The sequence below is a fragment of the Pseudochaenichthys georgianus genome, chromosome 1 (assembly GCF_902827115.2).
Source record: "Pseudochaenichthys georgianus chromosome 1, fPseGeo1.2, whole genome shotgun sequence".
Taxonomy (NCBI): domain Eukaryota; kingdom Metazoa; phylum Chordata; class Actinopteri; order Perciformes; family Channichthyidae; genus Pseudochaenichthys; species Pseudochaenichthys georgianus.
This window is the reverse complement of record NC_047503.1, coordinates 18,984,762-19,002,457: the sequence shown is the minus strand read 5'-3', so window position 1 is coordinate 19,002,457 and position 17,696 is coordinate 18,984,762. Positions and strand designations below refer to the sequence as shown.

At 42.0% G+C, this 17,696-nt stretch overlaps 1 protein-coding gene across 3 annotated transcripts in view; it reads right to left on the bottom strand.

The window, feature by feature from the left end:
* crebbpa (CREB binding protein a) overlaps nucleotides 1-17,696 on the bottom strand; it is a 100,142-nt gene that overhangs the window by 55,900 nt on the left and 26,546 nt on the right. For all 3 annotated transcript variants that reach the window (XM_034109506.2, XM_034109574.2, XM_034109635.2), the window contains exon 2: nucleotides 259-935. In XM_034109506.2, coding sequence (XP_033965397.1) covers nucleotides 259-935 — 677 coding nt within the window. The remainder of the gene's footprint in view (nucleotides 1-258; nucleotides 936-17,696) is intronic.

Here is a 17,696-nt window from a genome sequence, read left to right as displayed (position 1 = left end):
TAGGTTGCTTGGTAGATTGTTGACGATTTGGCATGACCCTAGATTTGACAGTTTGCCTTAAGACTAGAGCTGTCAAAGGCAGAGCAACAAGCCCTTTCGTCCAAATGTGGTGACACCATGAATGATCACAGGAAGCACACAGCGTTCTACATCCTGTTCAGAGTTAGCAGTGACCGGGACCAGAGAACACATCCTTTAGCCAGAGCAAATTGTAGAGGTTGTCTTTGACAAAGGTATGTAAAAGGGTATGCGACTCACCTTGTTCATGTTGGCCGCCTGTTGGGCTGCACTGAGCGTGGGGTGCGACCCCATCGGCTGTGCTCCCTGGGTGAGTGTTTCTGCCAACGCACTTCCAGCTCCTCCTGGTCCTGGAGCCGCTCCCTGCATTTTCTGCACCTGGTACTGCATGCCTGCTACCCCTGCCCCCCGTCCTCTCCCAGCATCAGGCACGAGACCCCCATTCATCACCTGCCCAGGTTGGGACTGCCCTCCCTGGGCCATGAGCCCGGCGTGACCCTGGTTATTGTTGATCATGGCCTGGTTGAAGCCCATTGTTGCAGGACTATTGTTGTTATTCTGTCCTCCTACTCCTGTTGGGGTTCCTGCCTTTTGGGCCTGGGGAGAGGGGTGGTTGTTGGGGGAACCCTGTCCAATGGGGCTCTTTCTCATTGGTGTCCCCATCTGAGGACCCAAACCGCCTGTTTGAGGGCTAGCTGAATTCAGCCCTGCGGCCCCGATACTGCTTCCTGCTCGAAGGAGCTCTGAGAGCTGCTTGTGCTTGGCGGCTGCGTCCGGTACACCAGAAGCTCCACCGGGGCCAGGTGCTGTTCCAACATTTGAAGGCATCCCACCAATCGGGCCCAGATCTCCTCCATTAGGGATCAACTCATCGGGAAGGTCATTCTCCAAATCATCCCAGGATAGTGACCCCAGATCTATGAGAGAAGAAAGAGATACGTTTATTTTGATCAGATCATATTATTAAGTGCTACACTGGAATACTTTGTAAATGAGTCAGGAACATTCACTCTTTTGAGCAACACCACATTTATGTTCCTTCAAATAATCCTGCACAAGCATAACATGCAAATTATCTGTACCTTTTCCATGTGTTCACTGGCAGCTCAACCCACAATTTAACACACATGATCTTAAGCTAGCCTTAAACATTGCTTTCCTGACATTATTAATCAAAAAAGACTGATACAAATTAACTGAATAGTTTTTTGTTGATTCTATCCAAAACCAGACATGCCCATTGTCATAAATAACCAATTAAATCTACTGTTCAGCAATGGATCCGCTATAAGTATCTGTGTATTCCTGAACTACTCTTCAGCTGACATTACTCCTCAGTCCAAATGGTCAGGAACATTTATGGTTATCGGATAGTGAGCCAACCAGATCACTGGAACTGCACTGTGGCCTCGTCCTTGCAGCACAAGACACAGCAACAAGATGCTGCTTGATAATAAATGCATAGTGACTGGCAAACATAGTGTGACAAGAGAGAGCGGCATTCAGGGTTCCTGCTGGGTGGAAGAGGAACATTAGTGTCACACCATTCAAAGGTGTGGGCATAATGCTCAGAGCCTGGGGAAGCCATGATTTGTTTGAGATTAAGCAACTAAGACAGCGAGAAAAATGGTGTGTGTGTGTGTGTGTGTGTGTGTGTGTGTGTGTGTGTGTGTGTGTGTGTGTGTGTGTGTGTGTATTAGGGCTGTCGGGAAAAACATTTTTGACTAAACAATTACATTTATATGGGCTTGTCCAGTTGGGGGATGGCACTGTTTGCGTTTGGTGTGAGAGTATATTAGTCAACAGACCAGACTATGTCAGACTATGTCAGGGCTCGACATTATAAATGGCCTGCTGGCCCGGAAGTACTATTTAGACACCCCGGGCCAGCATAACGTACTTTCCATTTGCCACAAAAAATATTTCTTTAAAAAAAAAGAATGGTCCTGTGTAGGGGTGTAACGGTATCCGTATTCGTCCCGTACCGTCACGGTTCGACCGTCACGGTTCGGACGTCACGGTTCGGACGTCACGGTTCGGCACATGCAGTCACACGGCGAATACGCCTTTTTTTTACAAGTGGGAAAAAAGTCTGTCCTTCAGGGCAGCATCTACTACACTATTTATAATCCAGGGGGCAGTATTGCGCCTAAAAGCTGTTTGCCAGCCGCCCTTAAACAACAAATGAAGAACAAGAAGAAACACAACAACAAAACGAACAAAATACAAGAAGAAGAAAAGTTAGTATGGTGAGTTCAGATAACACACAGGAGCTAGAACCCAACTGCTTCTTTTAAATCAGCTGTGTGGGAACATTTCGGGTTCCCTGTGGACTAAATAACGATGAAGTGTGCGAGTGGTGGATCGGAAGAGGACCGTGTGTTGGCGTTGTTCGATAGCGGTGCGGTATGCTAATGGAAACACATGCCACACATGCTAAATCATATCAGAAGGCATCACCCAGATTTGCCAATCACCGGAGCCCGGCAAAAGACAACAGCTGTTCAACAGCTGATCCCCGCTGTTTTTAAGAAGCCAAAATAAATAACGGAAGCTTTTGGCATATGTTTTTCAACGACTATGCGCTCTTGAAACACTTTATTATTTATTAGTGCTCGACGTCGTCGACGACATATTTCCGCGTCGACCATTCGCTACACACACGTGGGTGTGTAAACAAAGCAACAAGCCGTTCGCAATCGCACTTCAAACACAATGGAGACTGAAACGGCTACCACCTCCTCCTCACAGGATTGCGCACGAAGCCCTCAAACGAAAACATCTCGCCCTAGGTCTTCAAAAGCATGGGAATATTTTAAAGTTAGTCCAAAACGCAAAGATATTGTCATTTGCAGTCTTTGCCAAATGGAGTTGGCATATCATACAAGCACAACGGCTATGTTGGAACATTTAAAGCGGCAGCTAGCTGTGGTGGCTACCATTAGCAGCTAGCATTTGCTCTCCGATTTTTACATAAAAATGGAATTATGGATTATAAATTCAATCATTTTTTTATACATAGACGTTAAAAACCTATGGATTAACCAATTCAGCCGCGTTTTTTCTCATTTGAATGCCATTGAACACGTCTTTTGATCAGATTGACAGCTATGGTGGTGAGACGATCTCCCTAGAAGCTCTGTAAAGGTACGTGTTGTGATGACTGTATTTGCTTCCCCTGTCGCGAGTCTGGATCACTCAGTGATGATACTATATACCTACATACTCTGTGGAGTCTCAGCTTTAATCGGATATCTTGTATGTGCAGCTACGATAAGTAATAAGGGTACTTTTATCTTGAGTTCTGTGCCAATGTCCGTTAGCATTTTTCGCTCATGGGTCATTTAGATGCTTCTTATGAGATTGTGTTTTGTTTTGGTAAACATGGTTTGTATCGTCAGTTAGCTGAGATTATTTCCGTTAATCTGGTATAACACATTAATAGGTTCTTAAATATTAAGATGCCCCGAAATAGTGCCGTGAATTTTTTTTTTTTACATTACGTTTTTTATGAATTGAACAACAGAAAAATAATCGTTAGATTAGTCGACTAATCGATCAAATAATCGCCCGATTAATCGTTTTCGAAATAATCGTTTCCCCCCAGCACTATTATTTATGATGTAATATTTTCAAGACATTCTTTTTAGTTTTACAGCTTGATGAAACCTTTTAGTTTGACATCAGCCATTATAGATAATATGGCCATCTGAGTGTGTGTGGTGCTGTTTGTGGTTTGTTTTTAACTGTTTAATACAGTTAATTATTCAAAATGTCAGAGTTCCTTATTTTGAAACTTGCACTACTGTTCAAAAATAAATAACAACAAACCTGGAATTACGCATTTGGGACTTTTTTTTGCTTTTTCTTGTTGTACCGAACCGGACAGAACCGTGACCCCCAAACCGAGGTACGAACCGAACCGTGACTTCTGTGAACCGTTACACCCCTAGTCCTGTGGTATTGGTATTTTGACAAGCAATTTTGTTAAATTGTTTCGTTTATTAACGCTACAACATTGCGTTTCGTGAGGCGGTTGTCGTTGTTGGGTGAAAAGCATACAGCTGTTTGCTGCGGAGCGCAGCGCGAGCAGGCTCCCGTGCGGGAGCGCGCTCGTTCACTACACTTTCTCGCCATCATGTTTTAAATACCAGCGGTAACCGGCCAAGCGCAGGGCAAAAAACAATCTTCAAATAAAAAAAAGTCACCGGAGGAGTTAAAGGAGAGTGATGCGAAGAAGAGGGAGAGAAAGTTTCAGCCAGCTTGGTCGATGGAGTTGGCTTCAATATGATGCCAATATAAACAAGGTCTTTTGTCGGCTCTGTACATCAATGCCGACCTATGCTCACAAGCAGGGACGTGCACAGACATTTTGGGGGGCGGGGGCTCAAGTGAGAAAAAGGGCACTTCCCATAATCATTTATATAAATAAAAAAAATGTAAAACAAAAAGTTAAATAGTTGCATATCTCTGACTTACTGACCAATTTATTTTAATACCCTCACACTCAAACAATTGTTTAATACTCAGCAGAATTCTACAAAATAATCAGTTAACACGGAGACAATGACCTTCTTTAGTATTTCACAATTAATAGTTATTAAATGAGCAGCCATCAATCAAAATTATGAAGATACTGTTTAAGGCATTACAGGCTAAAAGATCGTTTTTTCATGTACTATACATTGTTATTTGGGTCTATTTTACTTCCATGTTTTCTTTCAATGGAAAGAAAACTTCCAAAAAACACATAAAATGGTGTTCGTTTTACTACCATGTCTGAATTCATCTATAGATATAAACAGGGCCGTCCCTGGCCAACATGAGGCCCCACGCAAAGTTATATGATGAGGCCCTCTGTTTCGCGAGCGTCGGCGGCGAAACCGTGCCGCGCCACACTGATTGCGCCGCATAAGCGCATAGGTGCGCCGTATTTTCGGCTCAGTTGAGGCACCCTCCGCAAGATGAGGCCCCACGCAGTCTGCATGATTGGCCTGTAGGTAAGGCAAGGCAAGTTTATTTATATAGCACCTTTCAGCACCAGGCAATTCAAGGTGCTTTACAAAAATGAAAGACATTCAGACATAAGGCATTAAAAAGAAAAGCTAATAAATAAACATTAAAAGATAAAAGTTACAGTGCGGTCTAAGATATGAATAGTTCAATTATTTCGGTTCTTGATTTTTTATTTATTCTCAGAACCTCCCTTTGGAAATCCGAACATTTCCGGATAGATTGTTAATTTAGACTGATTGTTTTCACCATATTATGCTCGCATCCACAAGCGGACCCTCAGGAGGGTGTACTAGCCCCCTACTCTGCTTTGCGTTCCATAACAAAGTCTTTAAGTGTTACCTGAACACCCCGTGTTACCAAAACACTATTTTTCACCCGTCGGTGATGTGATACTTGTTCCTCAGTACAAATCACCCAAAAACTGATCGTAAACCCTGGCTACGATGGATATCCCAAATATCCTACTTTCGAGCAGTCCCTCTCATAAATGTCATGGAGTTTCAGACGGTTTTCACCATGTTTTGATCGCATGACATCCACAATCGGACCCTCAGGAGGGTGTACTAGCCCCCTTACTCTGCTTTGTGTTCCATAACAAAGTCTTTAAATGTTACCTGAACACCCCGTGTCCCTCTCATAAATGTCATGGAGAAATTAATTACGTTTACATTTAAAACATTAAAAGAAAAACACATGGATAAAAGTTACAGTGCAGTGCAAGATATGAATAGTTCAATTAAAAGCAGCGACAAAAAGAAAAGTCTTCAGCCTGGATTTAAAAGTAGTCAGAGTTGCAGTGGACCTGCAGGTTTCTGGGAGTTTGTTCCAGATATTTGGAGCATAATAACTGAATGCTGCTTTACCATGTTTAGTTCTGACTCTGGGGACAAAAAGCTGACCAGTCCCTGAAGACCTGAGAGATCTGGATGGTTCATAATTTAGCAGGAGGTCAGAAATGTAATTTGGGCCTAAACCATTCAGTGCTTTATAAACCAGCAGCAGTATTTTGAAATCTATTCTTTGACACACAGGAAGCCAGTGTAAAGACTTCAGAACAGGAGTGATGTGATCCACTTTCTTAGTGTTAGTGAGGACTCGAGCAGCGGCGTTCTGAATCAGCTGCAGCTTCCTAATAGATTTTTTAGTGAGACCTGTGAAGACATCATTGCAGTAGTCGAGTCTACTGAAGATAAAAGCATGGACAAGTTTTTCCAAATCCTGCTGTGACATTAGTCTTTTAATCCTAGATATATTCTTTAGGTGATAGTAGGCTGATTTAGTAACTGTTTTAATGTGACTGTTGAAACTCAGGTCAGAGTCCATGACTTCTGGCTTTATCTGTTGGTTTGAACATTGCAGCGCTCACTTTTATACGTTCTGACTTTGCTCCAAAAACCATTACCTCAGTTTTATCTTTGTTTAATTGGAGAAAGTTCTGACACATCCAGTCATTGATTTGTTCAATGCACTTACTCAGTGTTTGAATTGGAGCATAGTCTCCTGGTGAAATTGTTACGTAGATTTGTGTGTCATCTGCATAGCTATGGTAACTTATTTGGTTGTTTTTCATTATCTGAGCCAGTGGTAGCATGTAGATGTTAAAGAGAAGAGGCCCCAAGATGGAGCCTTGAGGAACCCCACATGTCATATTTGTCAACTCAGATGTGTATGTACCTATAGAAACAAAGTTGTTTCTGTCCTTTAGGTAGGATTCAAACCAATTTAGAACTGTTTCCGAAAGTCCCACCCAGTTTTCCAGTCGGTCTAGTAATATGCTGTGGTCAACAGTGTCAAACGCAGCACTGAGATCTAATAATACTAACACTGAAGTTCTGCCACTGTCTGTGTTTAAGTGGATGTCATTAAAGACCTTTACAAGAGCAGTCTCAGTGCTGTGGTTTGGACCAAAGCCTGACTGGAACACATCGAAACAGTTATTTAAATGCAAGAAATTACTCAACTGTTGAAAAACAACTTTTTCAATGATCTTACCTAGAAATGGGAGGTTTGATATGGGCCTGTAATTGTTCATTACTGAAGCATCTAGATTATTCTTTTTTAAGAGCGGTTTAATGACTGCAGTTTTCAGGGCCTGTGGAAAAATACCTGAGTGAAGAGATTTGTTTACTATATGAAGTAGATCTGAGGCCATGCAAGGCAAAACATCTTTGAAAAATCCTGTTGGAATAATATCAAGGCAGCAGGAGGAGGATTTCAGAAGTTGTATAATGTCCTCTCGGTTTTTATCATTAATCTGTTGGAATTGTGTCATGGTGCTTGAATTGTTATTAGGTGGACACAGAGACAACACATTTGCTGTTCCTGATGCAGAGGCACTGACTGCTCGTCTGATTTTCTGAATGTTGTCAGTGAAAAGGGAGCCAAAATCATTGCATAGAAATTCAGAGGCTACTGACACTGGGGGGTTAGTTAGTCTGTCGACGGTAGCAAACAAGGCACATGCGCTGTTTTTGTTTTTCAATTCCAAATTATAAAGGCCAAGTCTCTCTTTATAGATTTCAAAGTGAACCTGGAGATTTGTTTTTCGCCACCTGCGTTCAGCTTTTCGACATTCTCTTTTTTCTGTTTTCACGGTTATGGCCTTTCTCCATGGAGATATTTTCTTGCCAGACACTTCCTTTACCTTAGTTGGAGCAATGGCATCTATAACATTTTTAATTTTTGAATTAAAATGATCTACTAGCTCATTTACTGAGATGTTAGCAGGGGCAAGTGTGGAAGAACAATTCTGAGTAAACATTTCCCTAGTATTTTCAGTTAAATATCGCTTTGTGGTTACCTCTTTTGAACATTTTTGTGAACAGAAATAGAGCTCTCAAAGAAAACACAGGAATGATCAGAGAGTGCAACATCAGTCACCACAACCTCAGAGATATTCAGACCCTTTGAGATAATTAAGTCCAGAGTGTGCCCCTTATTGTGCGTGGGCTCCATCACATGCTGAGTCAGTCCATAGCTATCAAGAACACAAAACAGTTATGTTGCCCCTCTGTCTTGGGTGTTGTCAACATGGATGTTAAAATCACCAACAATGACTAGACGGTAGGGGTGTAACGGCACACGTACCCGTACCGAAATTATTCGGTACGGGCCCTTCGGTTCGGTACAGGTGTGTACCGAAGTGTACCGAACGAATATAACGTTAAACGTAAAAAGTTGAGAACATGAACAACTTTTTGGAAGTAATCTCAGGTGCTGCGTCGCAGCATTCAGAGTAATTTGCTCACATTGGGTTCAACGCGTCATAGAGCGAGCAGGTCATTTCATTGGACGAGAGGCATACTATGAGAGCTGGTCAGAGGGATGCGTTCAAATTAGGGATGTCCCGATCACCTTTTTTTGCTCCCGATCCAATTCCGATCATTTGATTTTGACAATCTGCCGATACCGATTTTTCCCGATCCGATCTGATCTTTATGCAATGCATTAAGAGAAAAAAAAAGGAAAAAAGCATTCAAGTTGTCCCTTAAGGTTATTTTTTTTATTTAAATGACAGTACCCAACTATCCATTCTATCCAACATGGATATAGCTTCTTTTTTTCACAGCAGCATTGGATCAGTTCAGTTGTGCAGCATTGGATCAAAACAAAATAAAGCTTATCAGTGGTCCACCACAAAATAACCATGTAAACAAATTGAGTGCAGATAGCGCAGTAACAAAACAAAAATAAATACTGGAAAGAGGTAGCTTGACTAGCTTCACAAGTTCACATTCAGTCACAAATAATAAAATAAAATAAAAATGTGGCTTAGTGCAGAATTCTAGCCTTAAGACCAACTAGTCTAGTAATAACGCAATGAACAACAGCAGCTTAACATAACATGAATAAACAAAGTATTATATTTCCATCTTACTGGAGTAACACAATTCAATAGTAATCAGCAGCAAACCACTTCTTTTTGTTATTCTACAGTATTGTTGTTTTATAGTTATTTGTTAATGTAACCCAATTTGTGTTCTTTGAAATTGAAAAGGATATCGCATTGTGTTTGTTACTTTCGTTGCAGTTGTAGGCTATGTGTCTTAAGTGTAATTTGTCTTGGCGTCCTATTTGTGGACATGCTTTTATTTTGAAGGAGAGGTAGCGCTGTTGACAGGAATTTGTTGTTGCTTTGGAAACAAGGTGATGGAGATTAACGGAGAATAATAATCTACATATAAAGACGGAGAAAGTAAACGATAAGGGCACAAGCTCTTACGTTGATATTGGAGATTTCAATAAATTCAATTTGAAAAAAAAACGGGGGGGAAAAATGAAAAAACAAACAATCGTATTAGATTGGTCGTATTGAACATAGCTCTGTTCTTTCCACCACGCGGAACCTCCTTCTTGCAAACATTGCATCTGGCTGTTACACTGCCTTCGCTTTCAATTTTATAATACTTCCAAACTCCTGACATTTGCTCTGTCTCGACTCCCGAGTCACCAGCAGAACGGAGCCTCTCGTTAGCTTACTGCTACTATTAGACACTGCGCCCACTCTGTTGCCAGATTTGAGAGAAATAAGCAACCAGGTCTGAAAACAAGCCCAACAGATGCAACACATACATGATGTTGTGTAATTTTAAACCAAAACTAAGGCCTCAGGATGACTTTAAGACGTGCACATGGTCATTTTTGTTTTGTAACATTAAATAAAATAATTTTTTTAAGGATTCCCGATCCCCGATCTTTTTCTCCCGATTCCGATCTTTTAAAAATCACGTGATCGGCTCCGATCCCCGATCACGTGATCGGATCGGGACATCTCTAATTCAAATGTAGTCAGTAATTTGAGGAACTGTCGCGTCATAGAGCGAGCAAGTCATTTCATTGGACGAGAGGCATACTATGAGAGCTGGTCACAGGGATGCGTTCAAATTTAGTCAGTAATTTGAGGAACTGTCGAAATGGCGAACGCAGATAAAGTTGAGCTTGAAAATCCTCCAGCATCATTGAAGTCTCCGGTTTGGGAACATTTTGGTTTCGCAGTTACGTACAAGGATGACGGACAAAGACAGGTGGACCGAACCAAAGCTGTTTGTCGGCATTGTTCAACTAAAATTGGTTACGCAGCTGGCAATACATCAAACTTGCACACTCTTGAAAAGGCATCACCCGAACGTGAATATCAGAAAAAAGACTGAAGTGCAAACCCAACTCCCACTAGCATTTAAGCCTCCACCACTCGCAAAAAGTTCAGACCGAGCCAAAGCTATTACAAACGCCAAATATCCTTATGTTGCCATGTTAGCAAAGCGCTACCTGGCTGTATCTGCTACCTCTGTCCCTAGCGAGAGGGTTTTCTCCACAGCAGGAGACATTGTTAGTGCCAGCAGATCTGCCCATTCGGCAAGCAATGTGGAAAAGTTCATTTTTCTTTAAAAAAAACCATGAAAATTCAATGACAAGCAAGTCCTAATGTCAAACTGGCTACTTAGGTGCTAGTACAGTAAAGTTCAAATACAGATTATTTCAGTTCATCGAAAATACTGCACCTTAATGTTTAGTTTATTATATTTTGTATTTATTTGAGTGAATACATTATTCACAGTTTAATAATAATAAAAAAAAAAATATATATATATATATATATATATATATATATATATTTTTTTTAGGGCTGTCAAGTTAACGCGTTAATAACGCAAACAAAATTAACGCCACTAATTATTTTAACGCGATTAACGCATGTGTATTTTTTTTCCTCGGCCGCCCCGTAGTTTCAGAGCGCATCGAGTTTAAAATACCATCTACAAGCTGATGCTGACAGCCCCGCTCCTGCCGCCCGCTTGTGGCAGACCACACTTCCACGCTCACCGGCAGGCACCGACTGGCCATCGGGAGGACCGGGAGGGTGTGTGTATGTGTATATGTGTGTGTGTGGCCCGAGCGAGAGAGACCTTGCGTGCATTGTTGTTGTTAGCATCTGGTGCTAGCTAGCTGCGCTAACGGATATAAGGAGCTGTTTAAATGAAAACAGAGGAGCGACATTTAGCCACAACTGCGCCGAGCACTTGACTTTATGCAGGAAGCCAGACAGCGGGACATTGTACACTCAGCAACATGATTGCAGCGTCCAGGCAGCTCCGGTTCGAGCATATGCCTTGAGTTGCACATAGCTCCAACGCGCGCGCGCAGACACACACACACACACACACACACACACACACACACACACACACACACACGTTGTATTGTATTATTATCTTCGGACGCTTTTAACACACCATCGTAGCGATGGCGATGTTTCAGGTGACTGATCAGGTTCGAAGTATTAGGGAGCGCTGGATTTGTGAAGAACTCCCCTCTTCCTAAACCACTAATACCACAGTACTGGCAAAACGGGAGGAGCCGAGTGAAAAACAAGCGCCCCTCATCCCAATTCACCCACACCGCAGTATTTTTTTCTTTTTTTTTTACCCAAAAAATATATTGTATATTATCATATTTGTTGCGTTTTGTACACACACATCCTTATCAGGAGACGGGGGAGATGGTGCGGGGGTAAAGGACATGCTGCCAGGGGGGGGGAGGTGGTTGACATAGGCGCGGTGATGAAAACGGGGGAGATGGTGCGCGTCTCTGCAGTGATTTTGGTAGGGACGGCCCTGGATATAAATCTAATCTGCACATTTAAACATAACATTTCATGGGAAAATACTGACTTGACGTAAGTAACTATCTGGGGAAGTTGTGAGGTGATATGTTTTTATGTTTGTTTTATCCTTTTCACCTGCAATGCCTTGGTAACTGCATGCAATTTTAATTAGGCCTAGTTAACGCCTAATTGGCATATCAATGTGACAATTGTGATGACGTTATTAGATACACATTTTACTGTATTCACCTTTAGTGTCTCCCCTTAAGTACAGTACATTAGCCTGTATGCCCATGATACATTGCCTTAGCTCAGTGGTTCCCAAACTTTTTCAGTCGGGCACCCCTTGGGTAATATTTTCGGGACCCCCCCCAACCCGGTTCCCATCTATATTGGTAGGATTAATTGTATATTGTTGTAAAAACATTACATTTTCTCTGCTAATAATAAGAAGATACAAAGATCCAACTATAATTTTATATTTTATTATGGATTACACATGAACAAAAGTGCTTGTAATAGATACTGTGAATTAATTTGGCCTAATTAAAACTGGTTGGCCTTCTTCCCTGAGTAGTAGATTTTTTAAATTCAAATTTCTTTAAGGAAAATATATTAATTAACTACTATTTCTACTGCAGGTTGCAAACGATCACATCACTTTACCATTCCTATTCCACACATAGCTTATCAATTACTTGTGTGTGCTTGCTTTCCCTTGCAGATCTTCTCAAACCGGGGCTGTTGTTTTGAGACTGCCACTCTCAGTTCATTCTCAATGTTCAGCTTTGATCTGTATTTCTTTTTGATGGCAGCAACAGCAGAAAAGCCTATCTCACACAAGTAGGATGTTGCAAAAGGCAGCATTATGACCACAGCTCTCTGACCAATGAGATATTTTCTAGCAGTGTTTGTTTACAATTGAATAATAATAATACATTGGATTTATATAGCAAACTTTAAAAACAACGTAATCTCAAGGTGCTTCACAAAGCCAAAAGGAGAAAATAATCAAATAAAAAAATCTTCCCGCGCCCCCCTTGCAGTACCTCCACGACCCACCAGGGGTCGCACCCCACAGTTTGAAAACCACTGCCTTAGCTAAACCTTGAGCTAACTTATCCATTAGCTAGTAGCCTACCTTAGTTAACTCTATTTGTTTTTGTCTTTTAGCTGATTAGCTTGAGGCACTGGCAGTTTAGTCATTTGTTCATCACCACTCACCTTCAAAATAAGCCAAGAAAAGCCGGCATAACATGGGACAGTAAAGTGGGAGGTGCTGCTACCTGTCGGTCTGAAGTGACTGCCGATGTCCGCACCGCTGTGCGCGAGACGTGGAGGGAGGGAGGGATGGAGGGTAGAGAGAGCATCGGAACTTCACAGTTTAATCTCCCGACCTGATATTTTTATTTTGTATTCAATCAATATATTTTTGGAAAGGGAAACTGTGCGCAAACAGCAGTAGATATATTTTAATTTATTTAAAAAATAAAAAAGGAGGGAAAAGGGCACTTTCTCTGGAAGAATAAAAAGGGCAGGGGCTCAAGCCCACTTTGATGTCTATATGTGCTCGTGCCTGCTGACAAGTAAGTGAAGGGTAGAAAATATAGAGGTATATTCGCTATAGGGAAATGTCCCAGAAGTTTAGGATAATGAAGGTTCTAATCTAGGCTATTACATAGCTATTACATTTCTAACTCCTAATGACAGGAAAGCAGAAAGCGCATTATACAAATAGTTAAAACTGCGGTCACAGACGTGCACGCAGTCGCTTCGCGTCCGAGCGCCTGTCGGGGAGGGTCGCCGGTCGTCCCGGCGTCAAGCAGATGCGCGCGAGTCCTCCGAAATTAGCCGTTTGTAATTTCTCAAACGTTGGCATCCCGAACTCCCAGGTCCTCCGGCAGCGACCCAGAAACGGATGAGGGCGCGCCGCCTCGAAGGAAATGGAATTTCTCTAAATGCTCGTCGAGGATCGATTATGGCGGAGGCTGTCTGGAGGAGTAGTAACCGTGGCGTGCGGTGCAGTGGGTTGTGCAGACTTTCTGCTCTTTACCGTTTGTTTACGCAATAAACGCATCTCCTCTGGATATTAGGCCATGTATGTTCCATACCAGTGGTGTTTGCTTTTTGTTGTTGTGTTTATTGATCAAAAAGCAAACCTTCAATACAGCTGTTATGTGGTCAAGGTAAGTAAAGTAATGATTGAAGCTGTGTATTGGGTAATATGACTTTTTTTCTCTCTTGTTTTTATTGTTTTAATGCCATTGAAGACTAGTTTTGACCAGACAAAGATCTAGGTAAGCCATGTTAGCGTTTTAGGCTACCTAGCGTCACATGTTTTGATGTACGTTTTTGTTGATAACGTCGCGAGTTTGTATCTTTCAGTGTTGAGGTGGGCACCGTTAGATTCTGTGTCTTTACGATCATAAACGATGTGTTGGATGTGCAGCTAGGATAAGTAATAAGGGAGCGAGGAGTGATTTTTGGTGCAGTAATAGGTGAGCATTTTTCGCTCGGGGCTAATTCAGAGGGTCACTGTTAGCACCGTGTGTTTTTTTTGAAGAAAAAAAATGAAAAAGATCAGTTAAATGCGTTTTTCCCTGTTATATGGATATAAAATATTCATAGTTTATTAAATATTAAGGTTCCTTAGACGTTGTTTCCTGCAAATGATGCCATTTCGGCCCCGGAACCGTGGGGCTTAAGAGGTTAAACTCACGCTCAAACCGCCAGCCAATCAGATTGCGCGTCTTGCAACGGCTTCGGTGATTGGCTTGATTGCCAAGCAATACCCTTCACCTTCCTCCCGAACGTCTGAGCCTTTCGGTTAGCTTTCGTTTTTTCATTAGCTCGATGTAGGCACGAAAATGTAAAGTGTGGCTGCATATGACTGCCAGTCTGAATGGTGGGGTCTGTAATAGGGATCGACCAGCCAGGCCGATTATCGGAGCCGATATTCCGCATTTGACTGATTATCGGCCCTTTTTTTATCAAATTGCCGATAAAACTTTGGCTCTGATGCGGTCGTTTCTCTGGCTGCAGTCACCACTCTGTGTATACGAGCAATGTCCCGCCCACAGCGCTATCTGATAGGCTATTACTGAAGTGTCAATCAACACTAGGGCTGCACGATTTTGGGGGGAAATAATTGCGATTTTTCTGACAAATATTGCGATTTGCGATATTTGTTTTTAAGCGACCCAGCGGAAGTTTATTGTAAAATGCGGCCATAACTCCGGCTAGGAAGGTCGTATCAACGTACTCCCGTCTCTAGCACCCCGAGCTACAGTACGAGTGAAAGAACTAAACTTACATGAAACTTCCGTTGGGTTGCTTTAAAGCAGGGGTGGGGCCCCCGGGCCGTATACGGCCCGTGAGGCCATTTGATGCGGCCCTCGAGGTAATTTATAAACACACGCAAAAAATTAAAGAAATCTAGACCGCAAGATAATTCAACAAGAGAGTGCCTGTTTTTCCTGGCCGAGGTCAGGGTCCTTGAACACAACACAAGCCTAACGTGTCATCACGTGGTATATGTCTCGTCTGACAGTGGTGCAGTTCTGCCGGAGAGCACCAGAACGTCCCTCCAGCACTTCCAAAATTTGCAGTACCCATAAGGAGCCGTACACATGCCGCAGCTTTTGCGTGGCTGTGTCTTTAGTTGTAAGCCCAGTGGCGATCTGTTCATCTGTCATACTGATCATTACAGTCAATAACTTGACTGTTATTAGCATCTGGTTAGCTAGCTATGCTAACGAATATAAGAAGCTTTTTCTACAACCAGTAGAAAAGGCACATCTTTATATGATCATTATACTTTATATGATCATTATACTTATACAAAAACAAGAGAATTAAGGAAAAACTGGTATAAAATACTATAAGAATACCGTTTAAAAGGGGAGTGATTTGTAAAATATCCATAAAGAAAAAGAAAATCTGCTTACAGTTCTAATGTTGCTCTCACACCAGATTGATGCTTTTAACTTCAACATTTAAAAATATATATTCCCGGGGGAGCATGCCCCCTAGAGGAGGTTAGGTCCCCCCCACACACACACACACACTTAAATTATGTTCACATGGATAGGAAACTAAATACATTTGCACACATCTTGTGTCCATATCTTTCTGTTTTGGTGGTCATACCACAACCGTGCACATGGTTTATGTTTATTAAGGATCATTAGCTTTTGCTCTTGACAAAAGCTACTCTTCCTGGGGTCCGACACTTAAAACAATAATACAACAACATTCAAGACATAAATCCTGACATCATTAACAACCTCACCAATATCATCAACAATTTCCAACATCATCAACAATCTCATCTACTTTCAATCTCAGTCTCAGCCAAGGATGGTACATGGTAAGAGTCATAGTAAGATGTCTGGATTAAGAGGTTGCTTTTTCTTTGCACAGCATGAAAGAAAGGCAAAATGAATGGGCTGTGATTTTAGTATTTTTAAGCAGAGGTCAATCATTTGTACGGCCCTCGGAGGATGTTGTAAAAATTTAAATGGCCCTTGAGAGGAAAAAGGTTCCCCACCCCTGCTTTAAAGTCAAGCTTCAGTTTAAGATTCACCCTGTAATAGATGTAAAACATGTGATGGAGCATCACTAACCTGACTCAGATGCTTTGTTTCACCAAATCATAGAGGAAAGCTCCATTGGAAGCCATTTGTAAAGGGCAGGCACTTTCAAAAACACTTGGCAGGTGATTGGATCAATCTGTCTATCACCTTCTATCATGGGCCAATTCTGATTGATTAACAATGGCTGGTACATGTGGAGCACAGCACTTCTGATTGGTGTGGATGACTGACACACAAGAAAAAAAAATTGGAAAAAAAAAAAGTTACAAAAAATCGCAGGCTTTGCGATTTCATAATCGCATCATTTAAAATCGCGATTTCGATTTAAAATCGATTAATCGTTCAGCCCTAATCAACACTGAAGATTTTCCGGTCAGGAGCCAGCCAGAGAGGCGGGACCTTCTCAGATTACAGGCAGGTGCGAAAGATCGACCCTCCAGAAAAAAGCGGGCAAAAATCCTTGATTATGCGGGCTAAAATCCTTGATTATGCGATTAAACATGCAGGGTCTTTATGTGATTTTATGCGGTGAAATTGCGAAAAAGAATAGATTTTTTTTTTTATATTGGGCTGTCTTATTTATTCTCTTTCACACACAACCTGCCACTAATGTTAAACCCCTTTCCTATTCAATTAAACACATTCAATGTTTATCGATTGTAAAAGCAATTGGGCTATTTTACACACACACACACACACACACACACACACACACACACACACACACACACACACACACACACACACACACACACACACACACACACACACACACACACACACACACACACACACACACACACACACACACACACACACACACACACACACACACACACACACACACACACACACACACACACACACACACACACACACACACACACACACACACACACACACACACACACACACACACACACACACACACACACACACACACACACACACACACCCACCTCCGCCTCATTCTGTTTTCATTTACTCGTTCGTTATCTGACCAGCTTCAATCTTGTAGGCTTCTCACCTCGTTTCTTGTAGCCCTCGAAAGGGTTTTGGAGGCCGATGCCTCGGTGAACGTGAGTCGTTTGGCTTTCTTGTCCGCAGCAGCAGAAAGCATTTTCGAATGTTTGAATGAATCAAAGTGGGTCGTCACCGTCGATTTTCTCTTATGCTCCAACACACAGTTACACGGGGTGCAGAATAGTTTCCCCCCACTTTCGTGCAAGACATCGGGGTACTGCTTTGCCCGGTCTTTAGCAGAAATGTTCGTCGGTAAATGAGATGGATTAGATTTTTTCATCTTGGTGTTTTCTCTTTAGTGTGAGTTCCACACGTTCACTCTACGGTGTTGTTTACCTTCTGTGATGCGCGAGCTGATGACGTCTCGTCATCATCATCACTACTTCACGTCAAGACGAGTTAACTTTTTTTTTGCTCAACTTTGTGTGGAAAAATGCGGG